At 41.3% G+C, this 26,517-nt stretch overlaps 2 protein-coding genes and 1 non-coding gene across 3 annotated transcripts in view; 1 reads left to right on the top strand and 2 right to left on the bottom strand.

The window, feature by feature from the left end:
• Positions 1–13,775, bottom strand: part of fchsd2 (FCH and double SH3 domains 2) — a 52,410-nt gene extending 38,635 nt beyond the window's left edge. Inside the window, exons 1-3 of the mRNA XM_084467500.1 lie at positions 13,584–13,775; positions 10,828–10,925; positions 2,394–2,439 (exon numbers count right to left, since the gene is read on the bottom strand). Of these exons, the coding sequence (XP_084323626.1) occupies positions 2,394–2,439; positions 10,828–10,925; positions 13,584–13,604 (165 nt within the window). The 5' untranslated portion in view covers positions 13,605–13,775. The remainder of the gene's footprint in view (positions 1–2,393; positions 2,440–10,827; positions 10,926–13,583) is intronic.
• On the bottom strand, positions 5,999–6,072 carry AC3HAE_012573 (transfer RNA threonine (anticodon AGU)). Its single transcript has one exon. It is a non-coding gene; the product is annotated as a tRNA-Thr (tRNA).
• A 3,831-nt stretch (positions 13,776–17,606) lies between the features above and the next one.
• LOC311341518 (P2Y purinoceptor 2-like) lies at positions 17,607–19,960 on the top strand (the record flags this gene model as incomplete). Its single annotated transcript, XM_084466349.1, has 4 exons — positions 17,607–17,940; positions 18,282–18,450; positions 19,006–19,342; positions 19,760–19,960. The coding sequence occupies 4 exons, from the start codon at positions 17,607–17,609 to the stop codon at positions 19,958–19,960; spliced, it is 1,041 nt and encodes a 346-aa protein (XP_084322475.1).
• Positions 19,961–26,517: the final 6,557 nt, after the last annotated feature.

Genomic DNA, 26,517 nt, shown 5'->3' with positions numbered 1-26,517 from the left:
TGCAAACTTGCCTCTCTCTCTCTCTCTCTCTCTCTCTCTCTCTCTCTCTCTGAAATGTCTTTTACTCTATCAGCATCTTGCAATCTGAACAACTCTTCATCTCTCTCTCCTTTTATCCAATTCCCAATCAGGTGTCCTCTGTGGCTGTTCCGCGTTATTCAATCTCTCTTGTTCCGTTTTCTGTCTCCCTCTCTCTCTTCCACTATCTCAGTGGGTACTCTATGTGCTGTCAGGTGAGCTCACCATTCAGTGATGTCCGAGTAAAACTGAAATCTGTTGGACCCAGATTTGCAAAATGAGTGTGAAAATTAAAAAATGTAAATGTTTCACCTTCTCCATCCACTTAAAGGCTAAAACTGTGAGAAATAGAAATTGAAAAATATGTTTTTCTACCCCACTTCACTATCCATCAAGACATGCTAACCATGGGCTGATCTGGGCAGATATGTCAAAATTCTGTCTGCCAAAACAAAATGGATGGCATACTTTCACTTCTCAGGGGATAATACAATATTTTCAGCAATCTAATTCATTTTGATCAAATTGATAAGAAGAAATTAGCTTTTTCTTTCATTAATTGTGTTCAGTATATTCAATATTCAGGTATGTATGTGGGCATGGCTTGTAGTTTGTTTGCGTGACAGCATCTCACTTGTACATGGGTGAGGTTTTCAGTATAGTATATTAGTTTGGTCTCGGTTTGGCTGATATTTTGTCAGATATTATGTGACAGCAAAAGTGCATATGCATGCCCGGTAGGTTTAGATAATGTCCCTTAAGGCACGTCATATCCTACTTGTATACAAACTAAATCTATACACATGACTACTTGTATACACATACACACGAAACATGCACACAAACAGAATCCATGGCATGCCCTCAAAGACAAGCCTAAAACAAATAAACACACAGTGAAACATACAGACTGCACACAATAAACAATACACACGTGTGCGCGCACAGTGTGCTGAGAGAACGGAGGGGACAGTAAACAAAGGCAATTTGTGTGAACAGCTGCACACAGCTGGAAGTGAGGGGACTGTGCATGAATGTGTTGACAAAATAATGTTTTTAGAACAGAACTCATTGCTGTCTCCCCTGCCACCACTCACTCAGATTGTGTGTGTGTGTGTGTCTGACTCTGTGTGTGTGTGTGTGTGTGTGTGTGTGTGCATGTGCGTGTGTGTGCGTGTGTGTGTGTGTGTGTGTGTGTGTGTGTGTGTGTGTGTGTGTGTGTGTGTGTGTGTGTGATCGCCAAGATTGACTATCTATTGGAATGTGCTTCAACTGAGGCTGGGTGCACAGCATGGTTTTGCAGCAGAGAGCTTTTCGGTGTGCGTGTGTTTGCGTGCATGTGTGCATGTGTGTCTTGACATGTGTGCAGTCCTATGAACGTGAGAGAAGGAGCGGCTTATGCTGAGCAGCACCAGGGAGTCTCCAGGGTGTGAGATGCGTACAGTGGGGCTGACGTCTGCTGCCACTGTACAGCGCGATGCTCCAGTCCGCACCCCCCAGCCTCAGCCCTCTGCACATCATATTCAACCCTGATTTGTTAGGCCCACTGCTAGTGTTTATTTAGACCCTATTGCCAAATCAATTCCCAATTGTAACACTGGGAATATATGATCTATCCACATTGATAGACGGTGTCAAATAAAAGTGGATGGCATTTCGTTATCGTTATTGAACTAATCCTAAAAAAATCCATTCCAAAAAATCGGTTCAGAATGTATTGGATTGTTTCTCTTGAGCAACGAGAAGCTAGAAGGGATAAAGCTTAACCACCAGGGGATGTTAATGAACTCGGCAGGTGGCACAGCAGATGTAAATGCAGATCTTTAAGAGTTTTATTTTCTAATGGCCCTACACTTAGATTAGTTCACCTGTTTGTAGGCATCTCACAACCTTTTAAACCGGCTTTAGCTCCATTAGGTGTTAAAGGGCCAATTGCTCTTTTATATCACCTTTTTTAGCAGAGTAAAGGTATGGGTATCCACAGCACATAACCCGTCTACAGCCTTGTAACTTGATCAGTATTGGTACTCATCGTCTGACTTTTAAGCGACCCGGTCTAATAAATTTGAAATGCAGTTGGCTACACACAGTCAAAATCCTTTGCAGCAGTTGCCTCATTCCTGGTCCGCCCGCCAAATATCTTTGGCTACATTTATTATGGCAGCAAAATAGGGTAAGAATTGATTCAGAGAACTTGCTTTAGTGAGCTCCACAATTGTGTTCGACAGTTAAGATGACCACCCCTTCAGCTGCCTGGCATCAGCGTTTAAGTAACCCATCAATATAAATAGACTTGTTTGATTGGTTATAACAGAGGACCATCACAGACCATCACAGAACATCACCACATGTTTTGGTGTCTCTTAGTCTCTTACCTGGGCATAGTCTCTCTCCAGCTGTCCTTTCTTCAGAGTGTAACTCCTAACGAAAGGGAGACAGAGAGCAGTGAGAGCTTTAGCATTTGGAAAGATCCAAATCTTTTTCTTGCACAAGAAGAAAGTGCAAGTAAAGTGCATGGTAAAGGCAGTGATGTAAAACACAGTGTGGGTGGCGGGACGTTTTGTGCTAGCGGCCAGACCCTTTCGGGCCGGACCCTTTTAGCTCAGAATATATATGGGTTAATTAAAGTTAGAGATGACTTTAATATACAAGAGAATGAGCTTGGCAACCACCGCATGACACAAGAAGGCAGGAAGTCCTGCCGTGGACTGTATTCAAAGAAATCCCGTAGATTGCAGTCCCCCGCCCTGCTGCTCCGGGTATCAGACATCCCACAGCATCCGGGCAGCAGAACCAGGTCTTATCTCAGCTCAGGAATGTCCAAAAGGGAAATATATAAGTATGTAAGGGGATAATTGTCGAGATCAAAGGACCAGACATGGCAAATGGCTCACATTTTATTCTGAAGTAAATACAGCATTGGTTACTCACATTTGAGGCTTAAGAGATTGAGAAAATGTCATTGTTTCTATACATAGGTTGTATCAGTTTTTATACGGGCTAATGCAGACCTGGACAATGTGGAGTGCCAAAGTCACACCCCTCATGCTGTCCCCCCATGAGGGAAAACATATGTACAATAGTCCATGGCAAGAGACAAATTATTTTTTGATCCTGTTTGTGCCATGAAATACACATATTATGTTTGAGAATTGAACAGATCATTTTGAAAGTCAAGAAAGTCAGTTTGTCGTAAAAATATTGAAGTACAAGATGGAAAAATATTGAAGTACAAAATATGATTTTGATGGCTGTGTGTTTTATGTGGATGTAGTTAAACGAACAACCAGTTTTGCTTGTTTTCTCGATCCCCGGCTGATAAAAGGACCAGGAGTTGCTGGATAATACACATCAGGCAAAATACATGTTGGTGTTGGTGACGAGAGATGTAGTGCACTGAGTGGTTAAACAGTAACACAAAACAAAATGTTACTTTACTGTTTGACGACAAACATCATTTGAATATACAAAAAACATGTTGTGTTTCATTATAATGCATTTCATGGCACAATTTGGAACAGGATCAAAAGATATATTTGTCTCTCGCCGTTTGTCTCACTACCATAAATATTTTTGCCGAAATAGGGTCCTATGGGACGGCGGAAGGGGCCTGAACAAGTACTCTATAGGGCTCCAGGGCTGGTTGTAATTGGACAATTTGGGAATCCCATCACCCACAGGCCTGCATTATCTCCAGATATATTCAAACACTCCGAACATGCACAGTTAGCTCTGAAAACAGCTCTCAAAACTCTGACAACAGTGCTACAAGTGGCTGTCTAATGTCTTTCATGTATTTTTTATCTACTCTGTATTAATCACTGAGCTGTATTCTAGATCAATACACTCATATGCTTTTTTTTATCTCGCTAGCCAATGTATTATAAATCATATATAAGAAAATGTGGCTCTAGAAGGCGAGATATTATTTGTTTGGCCCTCCGCCCTCAACAGCAAGTTGGGTTTTCCTTGTCAGTCCCCCTTGAAAAACAAAATACATTTAAGAATAGGAGACAGAACATGGGTCATGTAGGTTTGGGGACGTATCGGGTGTAAAAGGCATCAATGGCTTTTGGTCTTCAACTCTATTTGATTTCATTTAAGCTATCAAGGCTATCAAAGTATACATTAGCAATCATATGCGATGTAATTAACATTTTAATGACAAACCTCAAAGGCCAGTCACCTGGTGTAAACTGTTGTTCGGTCTATTTGTTGTTTTGGGATAACTTTTGCTTTACACGATGGGGATACGTTTCGTGTACATTTTTTAATAAAAGAAAATGTTGCTTGAACATTGTATGTAACTTTCACCAATAATCAAAACGACCATCTTAATAAAGGTTGATTTGTGTGGGCCTTAACCACATACAACCCTAGTAATCAGTAACGTAAACATTAAAGCACCGTTGTTGTTGAACAGGAAGTGATTTCCATGTTTGTTTGTGGTTAAATTCCTTTGGCCTACGGTGGTTAGAGGTTCCCAGGGCGTGAGAACTACTGATGAAGAAGCTGAAGCCTGACACATCTAAATATATCAAACGTGTGGCGCAGCAGAGGAGGTGGGAGCAGCGGGGCAATAAAAAGAAAGAGAGGCACTCTCAAGCTATAGACAGACAGCGTAATTACCGTCAAACCCCTCCATGCTAATTACAGCTCAGACGCAAAAATGGAAGCCCCTTTTATTGTGAGCGTATTCTGGAGCCCTCACTGGCAATGCATGGTGGAGCTTCATGTATATTAGTATGTTTGTTAATGGATGCTAATGTGGATGGAAAATGTATTTATTATCACGTCAAATCCCAGATAAACAGGTTGGCAGCAGAATAGCAGAGCGTCTGCAGTCCTCTGCTGTGAAGGGTTGCAGCATGTGCTGTGCACATACTTCAGCAGTCGGTTGAAATTTGACTCCTCCCCTCCAGTGGGCTCCCCCAACATCTCCCCCTCAGCTCAGCGTTCTGGACCCTTCATGCTTCACTGAGCGCTCAGGCCTTGTTGGCACAGTAGGCAGAGTGTCAGTCTCGTAATCTGAAGGTTGTGAGTTTGAGCCTCACACAGAGAATCCATTTTAATAAACATAAGTAGTATTTGTGTAGAAAATGGCAACTTAAGCACAAACATGCATCGTCTACTAGCCCCTGAAATTACACTAACTGAAATTACTTTGGACTCAAGCCATATGTTAATGAAGATGTTTGAATATAAAATAAATATGTCAATTTTCATGTGAATTCAGGTATATTTTGTCTCACGCAAATATCTTGAAATTAAGCTCAAATATATTGTCATACACATTGTTCAACATCATGTTCATGATGTCTCATGGCCGATTCCAGTTGCCGTTTTCAAGCAAATACATGCCATGTCCTAAACAGGGTATATTTAAGCAATGGATCACGACAGGCTGTGGTATACGCTCATTATACCACAGTTAAGGGGCGTTGTCCGTCCTGACACGCAGTGGAGGGACGGCGACCCCCTTAACTGTGGTATAATGACCGTATACCACTGACTGAAGTGATCTATTGCTTTTATAAAACGGTTACGTAAGTATGGCGAAATGAAAGTCATAGACACCCTCAATTTTGAAAAAGCTAGAAAGTCGGAAAAGCATTTTCTTTAACAAATACAAAAAAGTAGTCCCTCCTGGCTGCCGGCAAAGTGTACGGCGGTTGCTATGCAACACACGGTAGCGTCCTTCAGAGAGAAGGCTAGGCTAGAGACGGTAGCTTGGTTCGCCGGCAATTTAGCCTTCTATCGAGTTCACTCGAACTCGATTGGAGCATCCCTAGTATGAAGTATCATAAAAATAATTAGTAAAAAAATGTAGTTTGGTATTAGTTTAGTATGATAAAAACAAAGCAAATCAACCAATAATTAAAATTAGCAAATGTAAACACCTAGGCTGGGTTCACACTCAGATTGACTGACCAGCATTGGCCTCAATTTTGTGTACAAGTCACAACAGTAGCTTTTGAAAAGGCTCTGCTGGGATTCGAACCCAGGATCTCCTGTTTACTAGACAGGCGCTTTAACCATCTAAGCCACAGTGCCTCCTATGTTAACAACAAGGATATCACGATTTGGCCAGGAGAACAGGCCTTCAGGCCTTCTAAAATGTCCTAGGGATATTACACTGTAATATCACAGTAGGTTCTACAGCCAGGATAACCCAAAGATAAGCAATTAACAGACAAAGTTCATCGTGTACGATTGTTGAAAAAGTTCTGCTTGGATCAAACCCATGATCTCCTCCTGTTAACTTGACAGGCACTTTAACCAACCAGGCCAGAGCCCGTCCTGGCTCACCAAAGTGCAACCAGAGTTCATAATCCATACAATTATATTTACTCAAAGTCTCCCATCAAACTACAGCTCAAAATGATTATGTTTATTGAATGTATTATATTCAATGTTATAATATTACCACTGCAGTTACTAATTTCAAATAAATCTAAGTAAATTGGAATTTAAATATACCCAGCCTGACTGTAATCATCCTAAACCTAAATGTTTTTACCAAGTATGCCTTTCGTACAGTTACTCTCACTGAGTGAGTTATCTCTTAAGGGGACAAAACAAGTAGATTTTGGCTCAGTGCAAGATAAGGCATATTCATTGGTAAAGCTATTAGCTTCCTTTCGTGGGGGAAAACATTGGATTACTTAAAATACAAAAACCATATTGGGAGATCCAAAGGTTAACTGTGGTTAAAACCCAACCTGGAGAAAGAGAGGCATTTCTAGGTTTCCAAAGACAGCAAACACACAACAGTTCCACTGTGAATACGCACGATTGCTGCTTTTTATTCTTGCTATCTATTACACATGTTGACCAAAAAACATCTGATAAAATTAAAGCTCCGGTCTGGGTTCTTTCATCATTTCAGGATGAGGATTTCTCCTCATATTCCCAAAATGATTCTACATGTACAAGAATACAACCCCCACAGCCCGACAAATTGATACTAAAGGTGTTAAGTGAAATGCTTGGCTCAAAGCTAACACAATAACACAGTCTGTAATTATATGTTCACAAAACAAGCCCAGAATTATGGAATTTATGTGCACTTGTGATTTAGTCAAATATTTATATTTGTCCTCTTTGAACAGCAGGGTTTACAGCTGTGGGCGGCAGTAATCGGAAGTCTGAAGATTTAGATATTTGACATAGACCTAGTAAATGTGTGATGGACGGCAGAGGAGAATCAGGCCTGTGGGCATTTTGGCAAAGGTGAAACACCTTTCCACTGCATGGTTGACACACACACACACACACACACACACACACACACACACACACACACACACACACACACACACACACACACACACACACACACACACACACACACACACACACACACACACCCTATGTGGCTCAAGAAGCCCGATCTACCAAATAAATGAAATTATTGGTTTGCAGAGCTCTGTGAATCGGACAAAAATGGTGTCCTTGTTCATGCCTTTCCAGGCCTATTTGTTTTCACATTACAAATTTGGTATATGAACTATGAAATGTGACATATATGACATGAGCGCTGGAGTAAGAAACAGAAACATGTGGATCACACATTGAAAACCGATAAACTACACAGCAACAAACAATGGACCAATAGTGGGAGAAAAAAGCAGGGGAGGAAAGGGAAGGACAGAAGGAGTTTGAAAAATAAAAAAGCAAACCAGAATGGCGTGGTCGTGTTTTCGTGGCGACACATGGCGTAACCATGTGTGTTCTCACCACCTCCTCACCAACAAGGGAAGGAGCCACGCGTCATAACTACTGCAGCCTTACCCCCACCCTTCCAAGTGTGTACACCATTATCATGTGCACTGCACAACCAGTCATGGTACCTGAACTTGGGAGTTCAGAGTGAAGGATACCTTATCTTGAATTAACGCTTTATTTGGCCTGAACCAAAGATTTACTTGAAATGACCTTATTTGGCCTGAACCCACCAGACATGGCCTTTGTGTTGGCAGGACAGGGGGTTGGTCAAATGAAAGCTCTGTTAAAAACACAACAAGGGGAACCTAAGCGGAAGTTGCCACAATATTCTAGGAAGTGCCTGCTCTGGTCAGTAGAACTGATTACATACTGTTGATAGTGATATTGTATCAACATATTCCGTCGCACAAATTAAGCAAAGGCAAATACTGTTGGACAGTTCTTCGAACAAATATGAGATTGCGCTCATATTCTGAGAGGTCTAGATGGAAAGATAAAAGCATCGGTTGAAAAGATAAAGTGGTACAGATTCAGGGTTAGTATTTATGAAGCTTTTTTCATGGGCTTAATTTACAACCTTCATGAGACCAGCATCAGACCACCAGCCCACTAACATAGGAGGACACCCTAAGCGCTCTTCTTCCAGCCGTCCATCAACGCTCATGACATTCTCATATCACACCACATCTAACCTTGCAATCTGATTTTATCCTCCTTGATATCAAAAAGGAGACAGGGTCACCATGTCTAGGGAGAGTGATAGAGTTTATGTGTATTTGAAGGAGAGTGGGTGTGTGCCTAAAGTGAGCGGTTGTCAGGGCAGACATAAGGGTATAAGGGATTTAACTGGATTGAGGACGTTAAGTTGACTCCCTCTCTCTGACTCCCTGCTGTTCTCTCTCTATCTCTCTCTGGATAAAGCTCACTGCCCCCCTGTCTTCCAGAGCTTTAGTGGTGTTCGTTGATGTTCCAAATCAAGTATCGTAGCGAAATACAGTTTCTGTCGTGTTTTTATTTGGCATTTTGTAAATACTATACTTACTAATACGATACTTGATTTGGAACATCAACAAACCATTAACCATTCGTTGAGTTGCACATTTCTGAGAACGAACGTTAAGGGTTGTTTTAAGGACAGGTTTGTGAATGCTCGTAGCCAACCATTCTGAAGCAGGCAGGGGCGATTAAAAATGAGCCAAATACCCGAGACAGGACCAATAGTCAAAATTTCGGTGTCAACCACTGAACCACTCTATTTCATCATAGACAACCCAGAAAGGGGGCTCAATGTGCTAAATACCAGAATTGTCCTTTAACTTTATCGTGTCTGGTTCTGTTTTGCTAATGGATCCAGTACAAGTGGCCCAGCGCAGCGCCGGGACAAATTGGTTTCAATGAAGCTGCTGTCCCCGTTATAATCCACTGTGAGGATTGGTGGGGATTTAAGATCAGGGGAGATACTGGAGAGATGGAATGGAAGAGCAGTGTCTTTAGTTGTAATCCCAATTGAAGAGCCACCATGTCATGGTAATGCAAATGAACATACTGTAGTGCTAAGCAAACAATTCAGTGTCACATCTGTTAAGATATAAATAACTTTCCTTTCTGTAGAAAGGAAAACATTGTCTTAAGCAATGTGCGATGCATAGACATCTGGAAACAACCATTTCCCTGTAAATGCATAGAAAGATGGTCATGTTCACACTCCATTGACAATGTGGTTAGACGCGTCCCCCTTCCAATGCGGTTTTGAGACATGAGATCTTCTGTTTCACACCTGTATTTATAGCAGTTCGGGTTGAATTCACACAATACACCAGTTTTAGTCCCATCATGTCTGTACCAGAGCCAGAGACGAGTCAAACCTGACATATGCTTTCCCCTCGCAGCAAAAAGTGCAGCCAACACTGAAGTTGGCTGCACTCCCCCCATCCCTTGATCAGCCTTGTTCGGTTGATGTATTGGAATGAACCATCGCAGAAGTTCCGATGATGGTTGATTCCAATGTGTCAACATCAATAGTAATAATACAGTGTTAAAGACTGATAGCCAATATCTATATATGCAACAGGCATAGTATACACGCAAAACAAACGTAGGCATTTGTATGAATCCTTTATCTGAATAATTTGTTTCAGAATGAAGACTGTTTTCTAACATCTGATGCACAGATTGTTTTCTGTGCATTGTAAATAGACAGGACAGAGAGAACAGCAAGAGCAAAAATTATAAACGGATACGTGGAGAAGAAGGATGAAGAATAGAGAGCTGAACATTAGAAGTATACTGTCATAAATAATCAACACTTGGACAGCTAGGGAATAAAGAAACACACTTTCACCCACTGCCAAAAAAGGAAATCCGCCAGATATTCATGGGACAGCACACACAAAAATACACGTGCGTGCGTGCGCACACACACACACACACACACACACACACACACACACACACACACACACACACACACACACACACTCACACACACACACAAACTCACAAACTCACAATAAAAAGGAGCAATGAAGAATATAAACCTTACTGATGAGTTTAAAATAAAGCAACATGATGAAGGTGACACAAAAAAATTAAAAGAAAGGAAAGAAAGCAAAGTAGAGACAGAGAGACAGAGACGCAAACAGAGACAGAGAGAGAGAAAGAGCAGGAAGAAGACAGCAGGAAATTCCTTCGTTGTTTCCCCGGTCTTGTGTAAAAAGTAAACTGGAATGAGAGTACGATCTCTTCCCCGCTGCCTCTCTCCATACACCCCGTAAATCTCAACTAAACTAAACTATGACTGTCGACAGAAGTCTTTGTGTGTGTGTGTGTGTGTGTGTGTGTGTGTGTGTGTGTGTGTAATAACATTGTAATAGGAATAATAAACCTAATGGTCAGTCATCACCAGCAGATGGCCAAATTAAGTTACACTTTTCTCCTTCATGTCTTCATTGTAAATAATTGCGCAGTGTGGGTATGTGAGTGTTATTTGCGATTGATTGTGTGTGTGTGTGTGTGTGTGTGTGTGTGTGTGTGTGTGTGTGTGTGTGTGTGTGTGTGTGGGGGGGGGGGTGAATGGTGTACCTCATATCATCGAGCAGGTCGCACTCTGTCTGGTGTTTGAAGTGCAGCCTGGTCATCTGGTCTGTGTGCGTGTTCTTCAACTCCTGCGTCACTTTGACCTGAACAACACAACACACAGTGGTTAAAGCGCCCTGGTCCTTTTCATTGAGTCTTCATTCTCAGTTTTTAATATTGACTTGTTTAACCATAGTTAGTTAAGAGTGATTTTGTTCAAAACACATATCATGAGGAAGCCTGTAGGGGTCATCTTGCTTAATGACGCCTACAAGTAGACTGAATTCATTGGGGTGCAAACCTAGAACCTGGGGTCAGCTGGACAACTGTTTGCACTGGTACATCTTTAGTGTGTGTTATTAGGAACTAAAGAAAAGCTGATCAGGTCACATTCTCAGCAGATCCATGACTGTTATGACCTTCTGGGTGGTTCCCTCCATGTTAACATATACTCCAACGTTGTCTTTTTATTGGCATAGGAGGTTTTTGTCTCTGTATAGTGATTATGTCGTTTTAGACTCCTGTAGTCAAAAACACAGAAGGCTTTTTCTTCAGTCACTACTGCCAAAACCGATACTTAATATGCCATGAGAATGGATGAAAACTGGCAAACTGCACAGTTTCCAGAGTAAATATCTGTTTTTTATACACACGTTTCAAGTAAAATACATTGCTCAGCTTTCTGGCCAGGACACAGGATAACAGTCAGACAAATATTATTTTTGTTTGTTGGCTAAGAAGCTGATGGTGTAAGGTTTCAGGGTCCGATTAATGTTTATGATGATGTGCACAGTAGCCGTATGAACAAACAACGTGCACACACCTGCACGTAATACACAACAACACACAAGCAGAGAGTCACTGTGAAGGTCATTGTTAATTGTCGGGAGAATTCCATTGGCTATTCACAGCAGTAACAGTGGGAAATTCATGACGGTTCTAGAAAAAACAAAACACATTACACACACAGCCACCACCCACACAGCTACATAAATTAGCACACGTATAACCCCCACGTACTGTGTCAGTTAGGTCTACACTCCCAGGAGACATTACGCACACGCACACGCACACATACACACACACACACACACTTCCTTTATGTCCTTTGCTTTTGAAGATAAGTATGGGGTGGCGTGGTTCATAAAATCATTAAGACTTAAATTACTACTTGGTATTTTGTCTCCTTCAGAGGAAACTACAGGTGGACCGGGTGTGGGGGCACATGAGAGAATTGGTCAAGCTAAATAAAAAAGAAGAAAGGAAGAGTGAGCGAGAAAGCAAAAGAGGGAAGTGATGGAGTTATACAGACAGATTGAGAAAAACAAGGTTAAAACTAAACAGAAAGACTGGGCTGTCAGACAGAGTGAGTAAGGGTTGTTTTAGAGAAAGACGTTGAAGTTGGAAGCAAACAAGGTTTAAACATATCACTGATATTCATGTACAATGAAACATGATTGTATAATGTAATACACTAACATATTACACAACAAAATATGTATACTATACACTGTGGTGAAATAAACTTGAGTCAAAAAATGTAATCAAGTCTTTAAACAGATGAGATATAGGCTATTAATAGTTTTTTGTATGTTAAACCGAAGGTGTAAACATAAGTACATAAGTAGAAAGTGAACTGATGCCAGCAATTTGGAAAATCAGCAATGGGCCAAAATACGTACACGTGTCTCTAAAACAATTTTAATTGAACTAACTTTAACATATTCTTTGGTTACATGGGGGGGGGGGTGCATGTGTGTTGACACATTAATAATTCAGTCTGTCACACTCACATAAGAAAAATGAAAAGAAAATAGGTTTGTTCATGTCTGCCTTTCTATCTCTCTGTGTGTGTGTGTGTGTGTGTGTGTGTGTGTGTGTGTGTGTGTGTGTGTGTGTGTGTGTGTGTGTGTGTGTGTGTGTGTGTGTGTGTGTGTGTGTGTGTGTGTGTGTGTGTGTCGTCCATGCAGACTCACACACGCATGATGTGTCACGCTTTGGGTTATTCAGTTTGCAGAATCTAGAGGCACCAGTGGGACTAACTGCTAATTAACAGAAAGCCCAGCAGAGGTGCCACAGAAGGGTAATTAGTTATCCTGCATGGATCTATCAAACACAAAATAACATGCATGCGGGTAACATTATATATATTACGATTGTGACATGTTTTGTTCTTATGTAGCAACGCCAGCCCAATATAAAAAGGGCCTAGATCAAATACGATTAGATATTTAGTTGTCTGGGAGGAGTGGGGGTGTTTGCACAACCTCATGTACATTTCACCGACGAGCAACGCTATGACATTAGCGTTCACGTTATTCTGAGGCTACTGTCTTAAAGCGTTGTTAACGATTATGTGGATTTTTGCATTAAGAGTGTGTCTTATCATATGTCACCTTTTGTTGAGTAATTCATGTGCACTGCTGTTGCGTGGTGGCTGGGAAGGTAATGGGACGACAATCACAGCATCTTCTGGGTATTGACTGGCATGTCGTGGCTAAAATAGCTTCAGTAAATCATCCGTGATATTCGTGGATGATTTGAGTAAAAACGCTTTTGATTGAATGCACATGCATGTGCCGTACTACGTTAACTCAGCATAGCTAGCGAATTTGGCTAACATTAGCTAGAAAGGGATATTATCTTTGGCTCTGTGAGCAACAGCAGCATCACATTTAGGCTGAAACACGTCAAATACTACTATTACTACTACTACTGAAACACGTCTGCACGGTTAGCGAGAAACACTGAAAAAACCTTACCTTCCTCGGCGGTGGTTGCATTTTGGAGTATTGACATGAATGGTATTGCCCCTGCGAAATGTGTTATAATTCCAAATAAATCCAGCTTGGATCCAATGTTTGCTGCTATAAAACCCCCCAATATAAGGGAGGAAAATAGGAAGTCAGATTTTTACACCAGCGGCCATGATCAGTGATAGATGGCTTTTTTAAGACCAAAAACTGAAGCTATCACGGTAGACTAATCACACTCTGCTTAGTTGCCTCTACAGCCAGAGGACTGTGTTCCACTGTATCGTGTTGTGAAGCTGGATGACAGAATCGCGGAGAAGAAAAGGCAAAGGATATGGGTAAATTAACGGGGAAGCCCATGTCGACTCAGCTCAACAGCACCACGCTGTGGTGATGGACGAAATAACCTCCGGCTTCCCTTGAAAACGGAACAGATTATCTTTGTTTGCATCTGGTGTCCTATGGTGTCATTATACTCGAACCACAATCATTGTTGTATTTGAGTAACTCATTTTGACGTCAAAATTACGAAGCAATTGGATGCAATGAATCATTGTTTGGCGTTAATGGTTTTCTTTGTTGATTCATAAAGACGATTGACAGGAGACTGGGTTCCGCAGACCTGCATAGCAACAAGAAACCGCAGTCGATCACTGATAAATCGCTCGATGTATCCAGACAATCCCAGCTTCATGGGTATTTTGAGTTGACAGTTGGTCGAAACTATTTTCAGTACTCAGCTCAAACATTACATTTTTATGTGACACATCTCTTCATTTATTTCTGTATTTTTTTGTATCGAGAGTGTAGAGGTGGGAAGGTGCTTCGAACGTTAACAAGTAGGCCGAAATGTAAAGCCCACTTAAATTTCATCACATGTAGTCATTCAGCAAGGTAGTTAATTCTAGTCGTTCAGCAGCTAGAATTAAAAACGATAGTAAAACATTCACAATGGAAGTTTAACCCAGCTATAATAAAATCGCTGTATTTAAGAACTTAGTGCCTGATGCCTCCATCCCTGCAACCAAACCTACGGGACTGCAGGCGCACGCAGCCGGTGAACCAGAGTAGCGCTGGGCGTAAGTGAGGCTGAGAACAATTTCATTTATACGTTATCTAATAGGGGGTTTAGTAGGGTTAGTGGTTTAGGGTTAAGGACCGGTTATCCCTACCCCTAACCTGACCCACTACCCCTAACCCCTACGTTAATGCTATATAATAATGCTATATAATAATAGCATTATAATATAATAATGCTATATAATAATAATAATTACTGCATTACTTAATTCGTTGCTTTGTGCAAAGTGTTCAGTCATAAATGCAAAACTACTACTTTTTTTTTCTTGAGGCTATTTACTCATTTGGACCGACCAACCTGTGTGTGTGTGTGTGTGTGTGTGTGTGTGTGTGTGTGTGTGTGTGTGTGTGTGTGTGTGTGTGTGTGTGTGTGTGTACGTTTTTGTTGCTTATCAATGTTAGTTTGGCTATGTGCACCAGAGGAATCTAGTCCATACCAGATTCCTCTGGTATGCCGAGAGGGACAGCAATCAATCATAGCTTTGCTTGGATATTATTCTCACGTTTTAAATCAACAGTTTTCAGCTTTCGCAACTCATACTGTAGGTGTAGTAGCCTGGCACAGTCTTCCTCCAGTGCACCAAAGCCAAGGTTAAGTTATGGACCATTCAATCATTAATACAAAAAGCTTCTGGAGCATGTAAGACATTAAGGAAACTCTCTCGCCTCACACAACCATACACATATTTGCAGAGATCCAATACAAGGACAGGATACAGTATACAGGACTGTATACTCTTTGCTATGAATTCCAGAATGTTCTGATGTTGTGATTTATCAACTGCTTGTCAGCCACAAGGAAAGGTAAGAAATGATTGAGGAAAAACTAATACCGTAGCACAAATACGAACATTACAAATTAGATGATTAATTTGGGGTTCCACCTCAAATATAATTTTTAAGGTTTAGTTTATACAAATCAGCCCAATTTTGTTAAATACACCTGTTGCACTTTGGAAGTACTGCTAGCCATATATGTCCTACGGCTCTTTAAACCACTGATTCAAATTTACAATAAGGTTTTCTCAGTGACTCGTTTAACATCCAGTTATTTATGATGAGAGAGAAAATTATTTTGTGAATAATGTACTCAATTCAACTTTGCTTATATGCTTATAAGGAGCATATATTCTTCTTTGTTCTTTTCAATGCACTTCTTTGAATTGTCTTTTTCAATGCACTTCTTTGAAATGTCTTTGAATTTCAGATATTAAAGGGTTTGGTTTGACAAGGAGCCTCATGGTTTCATAAATAGGTTAATAAAAAATATATTTGTTTATGTAAAGGTTAGAATGGTAGTGTTAATAATACATAAGAATGTCATCAGAGTTGGGCAAATCTCTTTTTTTTTTTACCTATTACACACAAAGTTTCCAAAAGGGAATTAATTTACAACTGCCATTGTATTTGTTTGGAGAGGGGAAATGTTATATGCTATGGACTCCCAAGAAAAACACGATTATAGATAAACAGCAAAGAGTCAAACTAACATCAAGGACAAACATTTTTGTTAAGCATACAGGCTTGCAGCTTGCAGGACCTATACACATGACACACACACACACAGCCAGTCGAACCGCTCAAGTAGTCTTTCCTCGCAGTGGCTCCTTAGGTTGACAAACCATCCTAAGCACCTCAAAGGCAAACATGAGATAGTGGGAGTTCTAGTTTACAAATTTGCATGTTCAGTTTGTCCTTGATTGCGAAGATTCAAATGTTTGTCTAGGTATATGCATGTATTTTGGTTTGACAGTAAAGGACTTAATGCCAGGGAGGAAGGGACTGAGGCAAGCCGTGGACTGAAGTGAGTAAGTTACCTTTATGAAAACAAAATATTGTCTGCTTGGAATTTATACATTTTCTTTCCCCTATCCCCACTCTTTTTTCACGGGTAGACCAGGATTTGGAGAAAAAACATTTTTCTAAAAAGAGAATGGGGTCTTATTTATGTCCAAAACCAGTTTAGAGAAAGAAAAATACATTATTATTATTGATGTTATTCATTTTCAAAGATGGTGTAAGGAAGGCAGGATAGTATGAGATGAGCTTTGATGTGATGTTTACAGTTCTGTCAGGAACGATCACAAGGCTATCCCCTTAAATGTACATGTAAGGTGATAGCATAAAAATGTACATGTGATCTAAAAATGTATAATAGTACACTTAGCCTACACATTCATTTAATAGTACCTGTTTACTTGCACGCTCACCCAGTAGTATTTACAATAGTGGAAATGTCTGTCAAAGCCTATATAGGCCTAGAAAACGTGCCTAAAGTTGATCACATGAATGTTATTGTAATTTAAAATCAACTATAAAATGAGATAGGAGTTTGGAGCACTGAAGTTTTGTCAGATGTCGTGTAATCATGTTTGAGACATGGTGAAAGGCAGGACTGGAGACAAGGCAATTTTTTAACAATTCGCACCGTTTGTGTTGGCTCTCCATTTTCTCCAAGCTGCATAGACTTTATGAACAGCATGTTTGCTTTTAATAAGTCACAGACATCAGTTATAATAATATCTATAATAATATAATAATATTGATAATAATATATATATACAATAATATCTTCTGTGTTTGTTTGTTTAGCCTAGTTTTGTTTGGCTTTCAAATGGTGTTCAACCATGTGCCATTGTTATATTTATGTTTTAAGATCTGGTATCATGACAGTTCCATATTTGATACGCTTTTGTCCAAAGTGGATAATCACGATCCGAATAACGACACAAATGAAACGTTAGTATGCCAACGTTAGGAGAGTACATTTTGTTGAAACTATTAAGCTTCTAAAATGAACAATATGAGATACAGACAAACATAACATGATAAAAAATTCTAAACCACACACACACACCAACCCACGCACACACGCACACACACACGCACGCACGCACACACACACTAAAAACGAGATGACTTTTCTCACTACAGGGGGTCCCAGCATCCAGGATGAATTTTAGTAACCAGTCCGCCGTGTTGAACGGGACCAGCCTCTACTCATGTCGCTTCAAAGAGGACTTCAAATACCTGCTGCTGCCCATCAGCTACTCTCTCGTCTTCTTATTTGGCCTCTCGCTGAACACCATGGCGCTATTCGTCATCCTGTTCCGCACAAAGCGCTGGACCCCGTCCACCATCTACATGCTCAACCTGACCGTGTGCGACACCCTGTATGTCTTCACGCTGCCCTTCCTCATCTACTACTATGCGGGTGCCAACGACTGGCCCTTCAGCGAGCCCGTCTGCAAAATCGTACGCTTTCTCTTCTACGCCAACCTCTACGGTAGGCTGTACGCGTAGTAAATGGTATTTTGGTTTTCTTAGTCTTCTTTTTGTTGTATTATGATGACTGCATAATAACTACATCTCATATAACTGATGTTTAATTGTAGCTTACATCCATACTAAGTGTGTGCTAAATGCAATAGAGCTGTGTGGAAATGTGTTAGTCAGAGATGTGCTCAGAAAACTTGACAACATAACATTGTGGCCCCAAAGTACAACACATTACCACATTCAAATTGTTAAACTCCGAAGATTAGCACAGAATGTAATCATGTCCCTTCAGGTGGTAAAACAGGTTGGATGCATGCTACAGTGTAAACACCCCACCTGTGCCTACAGGCTCCATTCTTTTCCTGTCTGCCATCAGTCTGCATCGCTTCATTGGCATCTGCTACCCGGTCCGCTCCCTCAGCTGGCTCAGCGTTAAACGCGCCAAGCTGGTATCTGTGGGTGTGTGGGCCTGTGTGCTCTCTGGTCAGGCACCCATTCTCTACTTCTCCAGCACCAGGTGAGGAATACATCAATACACACACAAACATACACACAGCTGAAGGCCATGCCTAGCATTAGGGAGTGTTATTATGTTCAAAGGTTACTATCAGGTTGTTTCTTTAGCAGATGCAGATGTCTTACCCAGATTCAGATGAGTTGTTTTAGTCCAGAGTGTTTGCTTGGTTAGCATTTATTATTTCCATTAGTTGCTTTGACTTGTTTTCCAAAAGGTTCTTTTTGGAAAATAAAAAAGTGTATTCCCCTCACATGAACCAAAGCTAGGCTACTGTTTCTGTAAAGGTCAATATAAGTAGCTAACGGAAAGCAAACGCAAAACCAGCAAAGACTTTGACAAGTCCGATCCTTGCAATCAAAATGCCAATTTACAGATATCTCTGCTGTAAGGGTGTAGCATTTCATGACATTGGCGATCGAACCCAGTACCTTTTTGTCTTGGTGCCTGCCCTATAGCCACAGCACTATTCTACTACACCCCAACACTCAGTAGTTCTGCCCAAGAAAGCTATACTGCATCCAACCACAATGCATCTGTCGTCTAAACTTGTATAAGGAGGTACGGTAAAGGCTTGGTGTGCTTTGACACCACGGGCCCGGAGCTCTTCGATGACTTCCTGGTCTACAGCTCTGTGATCTCCGTGGTGATGTTCGCCCTGCCCTTCATGCTGGTGATGGTGTGCTACGGCCTGATGGTGCACAAGTTGCTGGAGCCCAGCTGGGGATCAGGGGAGGGCCAGCAGGGGCTCCGGGCGGCCCACCGCACCAAGCAGAAGTCGGTGAAGATGATCATCATCGTGCTGGTGACGTTCATGTTCTGCTTCCTGCCCTTCCACCTCACCAGGAGCTTGTACTACTCCTTCAGATACCTCAGGAATAGGCACCCAGAGCAGGTCAGTGATGCACACATCCTATCAGATACCTTACACACAGAATCAGTTTGAAATCAGATAAAGGTGTTTTCCTCTAATGAGTTGTAGCTACAGATATAGCTATATGATTATCAAAAGAAAATAAAATGATTTAAAGAGAAACATTTGTTTTATTCTTGAGAAACCTCAGAGTTCAGATATATTTTTAAGAGCTTAAATAGCAGTAGAAAAGTAGAAAATTAACAGTGCAGGTTTAAACCGAAAAAAAAACAACTCAATCTGATGAACATGTTTTAACGAGTTTCACAAGATGATTAGTGATTGACAACACACCTGCCATTAACTCTCACTGTCCTGAGCGCCATGCCTCTCTTCTCATTCACATGAAATGGTTCAAGCACGTTTTATTTTGCTCTTCCTTCTGTGTCTCTGGATCAGATAACCTGTAAACTGCTGGAGGCGTCCAGCATAGCCTACAAGGTGACCAGGCCGATGGCCAGCGCCAACAGCCTAATCGACCCATTCCTCTACTTCATGGCTGGCCAAGACTTCCGTAAAACCATGAAGAGGAAAAAGCAGAAAAAAGCAGAAAAGGGCCTTCCAGAATGTGCAAACACAGCGTTGACGACATCACTGTGATCTTTTTTTTATTTGATGGTTTCTAATTTGTTTTTTCTTACCTGCTATATGTCACAAATTTGCAACAAACTCACCTGAAAGTGTTTGTTTAGTATTTACCTCTTGGAAATTCAAACATGACATTTCAAGAAGAATTCATGTTGCAAATATTCAAAATAATATTCATTGTTTTCAAGTTGTCAAAATAAGGTTTCTCCGTCACAAAATCAAATGAAACGGCTCGGGAATTTAACCCAACAATGGCGAACATGGAGAACTATGGGGCTCTGGTAAGTGGTCCGGGTTTGAGTTGTTTAGACCTATATTCAAACTCTGAGATTAATAAGCACACGGGTGTTCTGGGGTTAAAAAACATCTTAACTCTACATAATAGCTACGATGAAAGCTCTTCCCCAGGGGTGGTTATAACTATAGGCTAATACCTGATTCATTATCAGGTCCAGTGGTTTTAACATTTTAACCCCTTTCTGAGAATTTTGACCTAGATTTCATGTCCAAATACATTATTATATATTCATATATTGTAGCATAAAAATAGCAATTCCTGCTCAATTATGTTAATTTATTTCCCTATTTCTGGGCACTTATATTTCCGTTACATTTTTGTATACAATAGCTGAACAACTTACTCGTCCTTGCTGGTCATTGTCTAAATATAATAATTGCGCTCGTCTCAAAGTATAATGTTGCGCTCGTACAGTGTCCTCAATCTGGCAACCAACCTGAGCTTTGAGGCTGGGGAGGAGGGGGCGGGCGGAGACAACCCTCTCCAATATTGTGAATTTGGACTGCAGTACCCATTCTGTCAGCTTGTTGTCAATGTTGCATACAGTAAAACTTTAATTAATAGCCCAGGCTTTTATTTGTTTCAATCACTGAACTCAACCGGCCTATATTTGGGACAGGCATCTATATGGAAGACGCATATGGAACAGGCCTTTAATTCCTTTCGAACAAAACTCTTGCTCAGCAAAGGTAGGAAATACTATCAAATGTATGATATAAACCAGTATGACTATTACTGTACATGTTTGTCAATGTCGCAACCAAGTCCAGATGTGCAGAGGGGAGTAAATGAGCGACCCCTCCCCAAGTGGTACACCCAGTGGCGGTTCTAGGGGGGGGCCAGGGGGGGCCAGTGCCCCCGTAACTCTGAGTCCGGCCCCCCCTGTGTCCCCCCCGAACGAGCCAACCCCACCCCCCGTCTACAATCGCGCCCGCAATAGCGCTCGTCCGCGATCCAACCCCCACCCCCCCCCCCCCCCCCCCCCCCCGTCGACAATCGTGCCCACAACAGCGCTCGTCCGCGATCCAACGCCCCCCCATTAAAACCGGTCTAGAATCGCCACCGGGTACACCCCAGGTGGGCCTTGAACTGCGATTTGGTCATTAAGTCGTAACAGCTAGGCCTTGTTCTTGTTTTACGGCGGTTGCCATCCAGTTTATTGGTGCGTTATCGTCAACTTATAGCTAAAACTAATTGTTCAAATTGTGAGTGCTGTAGTGTTTTTTTTTTTAATGGGATGGTTTTTGTTTAATAATAGGCTACATATTTTACGAATAGGCCTATAAATTAATATTTGCAATGTCTGTTTGTTCAATGTCGCCCACCTAACAAATGATCTCCCATACACAACTGTGAGCTGAACAAAACCATGACGATAAGGTAAAATATCAATGATTTGCCGACAGGATGGCATAGGCTACCCAATGAAATGTTGACCTGAATTTCAGAGTGAAACATCTCTTAAGAGCGTTTTCAAATGCAATTCCACTTTTTACCACTAGATGAAAACACTGCTTTAGGAAGACAGTATTGCCTGCTCGTGTCTGTGCATATGAAACACAAAACAAGCTGTGCAATGATGAAATAAACGGACAAAAGGACGAAGAAAATACACCTCTTGTTTATGTACATTGTAAGTCATATATACTCAGTTTCTAATCGTCAACAGCTTGTTACATAAGGATTACTATTTTTCGGAAAAATAATCATAATCTTCATAATAATAATAGGCCTACGTTTAAAAATAACTGAAATGTTTACTTGGTTTTATTTATTTTTTATTTTTTTAATAATTTGAACATTTGATATAAGTAGGCCTAATTCAATGGCCGGTATCCAAGAATTATCTTCATTCTCTTTGATATTCTACACCTTCTACATATTTTCAGCTACAGACTTAAACTTTTAAACTTTAAACGTGTTACAATACTTAAGTAGGCCTATTACACTTCATCCACATTTTTTAAAATCTTTTAACATTTTTATGGTAATGACAGTTTACATTTTATACTGCTTTAACTCCCTTTTTGAGTATAAAATGGATGTGTATTGCACTTCTTTCAGGTTGTGATGACACCAACTGATCTACTGCTGCCTTTCTGCCTCAATCAAAATATTTTCTCTTCAACCCCTGTTACTTCAACTTTCACTTGTCATGCACAATTTATGCATCAAGACGTGGAGAAATGTATTCAAGCAGTGGGACTACTTTTCAAAATATCTACCTTAAAGCGCCAAGAGGGCCCTTCAACGGTCTCATTACCTCCCATGCTGTTTTGGCTGTGCTATTTTTGGTATTTTGTTAAGGCGGCCGCTTTAACAACACTAGGGCCCACCTTATCTTATATATATATATATATATATATATATATATATATATATATATATAATTATTATTATTATTTTAATTATTATTATTATTATTACTATGCATAAACAAAGTAGCTACAACACTCTCGTAGGGAAAGAAAACATACTTCCATCAGGTACAAAAAATATAGATAAATAATGCATTGGTAATACTGTTTACAACAATAGTCGTGGCAATAAAGCTTTTTGAATGGAATTGAAACGGCGGAATCTGGTGGTTGTATATACAGCCACGCAGGATAGCATGCGAATGCTTCTTGTCAGCTGTGCGCCTGTGCCACAAATAAGAAGATCCATTTGTATTCAAATAAACAGTTGTTTATTTCATTAGTGCGTATTGGCATCTTTGAGCAAAATACGCGGCGTTATGCGCACCGCCTCCTCGCTCTGGACAGCGTCCACCTTGTTTAAGACATTTCCTGGGGGGAACACTGACAGTGCATCATTTCAAACGTGCCAATCAAGGTTGGCGCATCAATCGATTTCGTTCTACAACGAACGTGAGACTTCAGTCTTTATGATACACCTCCAAGAGATAGCCTACGCACGTTGATTCTGCGACACGGAGAAGTGGCCTACATTATTGGTATTTTTACTTTGGCTTGACTTCCAATACACATTTGCTGCAGTTTCTACATTCGTTCTACATTTGTTGGGTGAGTTTTTAATAGCGCAAATCTTTCTAATTTAAAGTTGCTGTCATGTTTATGGAAATTGGGATCGGTTTCGGTTTCTTGTCATAATATTTGGTTTTACAGATTTAGAGGGCTTGACATGGTAAAGTTAGAGTTAAAGGGTGTTGGAGGTGATCAAGTAGATAAGCATTGGAGATGGTAAAGTTAATGCGTTTGAAATGGTGAAGTTAAACAATTTGTCAGTGAGTGAAGGACAAAGTCCTAGGTGTTCCAGAGTGTAGAACATAGTCCATTGTCTTCAGACGCGCTTTTCCCCCAAACTGCAGATATTACAGCCTGATAACAAATTGCGGAATCTGTAGTTTGTAGTTTCTCCGCATGTAAGTGGCTTTTATAATAGTCGTTGGTGCGATTGGACTTTGGTGGGAGGGTGCTTGCTCACGGGTCTAGTAGGTAGTGTTTTCCAGGAGCAGCCGATTCCCAGCAACACTAAAATAGTCTATGTCCCATCCCTTGTCAACATGCAAGCACACGCAGTATTTTCAGAAAATGCACATGCGCCGACATGTCTAGTTGGTGAGGTTGCAAATCAAGCAACATTATTGTGATCATGCATCTTATTATTAAAGGGGTTACAAAGCAATACACTACCCAGATAGCTAATTGACTAGTCCGCACCGGATCCGCCCTGGAGGTATCGTAGGCTCCGGAACGGATCCACATAACGGGTCCGGATCGGAGTCCAATTGCCTCTGTCGAACGGTGCTCCCACTACAAAATGACGTTATGTTACACCACTACTCACCCTATGGTCACTGTGAGAATATGGGGCGCATATTTTGATTCTGTATTATAACGACTTTATTGGAGATTTCAGGGGTAGGCTACAGTAGCCTATGTGTTTTTTACAGTGGTAATAGAGCCACCGGTTGACCTCTTTACGTCACCAGCAACAAACGAACAAAGATGTTTTCAGTAGACAGCTGTCAGTTCACTTCGGGTCCATATCATTTCGTCTCCGTCGTATGCGGACTCCTCCGGCTGCTCTGCCGGCGGAGGAGTCCGCATACGACCGAGAGGTCGAAACAATGGAGTGTCTGAGAAATGATATGGACCCGAAGTGAACTGACAGCTGTCTGCTGAAACATCGCTTTCTCCTCCATGTTCGTTTCAATCTGGATTTCAGAGAGTCAAAGCCAAAGTTAATTTTGCCCAATTCCTTTTTCCCCCATGGTCAAGATAAACCCCATTAGGAGTCTTTACTTGTTGTGGAAGTACCAGAGAGTTGGAGAACCAGACGCAGTCTGTAAGATTCATAATATCAGAGAATACCCCCGTCAGTTCGGCTGCGGCGCAATGAATGAATATAGATCGTAGTTATTTTACAACCTCGTTGATGAGAAACATTTAGAAAAACATGTACTTTTAATTCAGCCTTGGGTGAAATCGAAGCGCTACTGAATGCATGTTGATGATGATACACTCCTTATAGTAACTACATTGGCACGACACCGGCTTCCTTCATCTTCTGCGCCAGCTTTTTAAATAAATCGCAGACCTGAAGTGAGTTGACAGCTGTCTACTGAAAACATCTTTCTCCCACCGGAGCAGCCCCTCCGCCGCCCGTCCGTATGCGGCATTCCCCGCCGCGGGGCAATGAATGAATAAAGATCATAAACACGTCAGGAGAAAAAAACATTTATTTTAACAGATGTGCCCGAAGTTACTACTTTACAACCTCGTTGATGACCCACATTTAGAAAAACATGTACTTTTAATTCAGCCTGGGGTGAAATCGAAGCATAGTGTCTGTGTGCTTCCACCTTTAATGAATGCATGCCATGCGCGCTCCCGCGGCCGGGACACAATTCTTATAGGGGGTAACTACATTCACCAGCTTCCTCCATTTTCTGCGCCACCTTTTTAAATAAATCGCCGTTTCTCGTTTTCCGACGGCAACAATAACAACACGACTATCGTCTCCTTCTACTTCCGGCTCATGTCCCCGGCAAAAGATCGAGCAGAACGCAATTCAACGCATAATCCAATTTGACTCCGTATGCACGCTTAACTCGACTATGAATCGCATTAACTAGGGTCTTAATTCGACTATGAGTAACCCAATTCGATTTGAGTATAGCTCGACTAAGGTGTAGGCCTATACATGCATCTTAGTAATCCAATCATAGTTGGACTAAGCCAATAAGTTGACTTTCTTGAGTGTCAAGTAAACGCAGAGTGTGGTTCCGGGAGTTATACGGTTATTCGTTTTCTCCATATAGGTTTTGATTAAAAGCCATAATGTTGTAACCATCCAAAATATACTTACCACGCGCCGTTATATTGTGAATCAATGGTATATGCTCCTGTAGAAGCCACAAGTTAAAGACATAAACTTCTAGTTTTTAGAAAAACACGTATCATTCGCGATGTCATTTGAAACCACCTACTACTACTACTACACTACCCACAATCCTAAAGTGTAACACGACGTCTTTGATTGGTGGAGCTCGCTGTTTCCATGGAAACGTTTACCCTCACCCGCGAAAGTCAAGTCGTGATGACTGCTGCCACTGAACTGATCGCTTACACTGTGTAAGCGATCATGGGCACGTACCATGTCGATAACAATGCTTTACACTATATGAAACACTATAGCCTACATTGATTCACCGCATAGGCGTCAGTTACGCTGGGGACGCTGGGGACGAGTCCCCACCAGTTTTCGTCAAGATTCATTTTGTACCCAGCACTTAAAAAGACAAAAAACTTGAGTTTAATTATTATGGATTATTACACGGCTCTTCTCAATGCTGTGGTATGCGCTGTTCACTTGCATGGTCCTTCCGGACTTGCAGTGGTGAATTATTTTCGATAATTGACCGTTGCATAATGTCCGCTGTCAAGGAAAGTGGCTGTGATTCACGTCTCTCGTATCACTCCACAAGTAGTCCGGTAACTTATCAACCCCAGCGTATTTGGTTGCTAAGCAACGTCAACGTCTTTGGCGGACTATTTCTCTGCTGATCAACACTACGAATGGTAATAACAAATGAATTGTAAAAAGACACACAAAACAAAGGCGCGATCGGGATTGTTGACGGGGCTGGGTGGTTGTTGACGGGGGGGGGGCGCGCGATCGGGATTGTTGACGGGGGGGCGCGCGATCGGGATTGTTGACGGGGGGGGGGCGCGCCCTAGGATGTTCATGATTAAAAGACATGTTTCATTTGGGCGCCCCCAACACATTTTGCCGCCCTAGGCGA

This window comes from Micromesistius poutassou (assembly GCF_964030765.1).
Source record: "Micromesistius poutassou genome assembly, chromosome: 4".
NCBI classification, from domain to species: Eukaryota; Metazoa; Chordata; class Actinopteri; order Gadiformes; family Gadidae; genus Micromesistius; species Micromesistius poutassou.
This window is presented reverse-complemented; position numbering and strand designations above follow the sequence as displayed.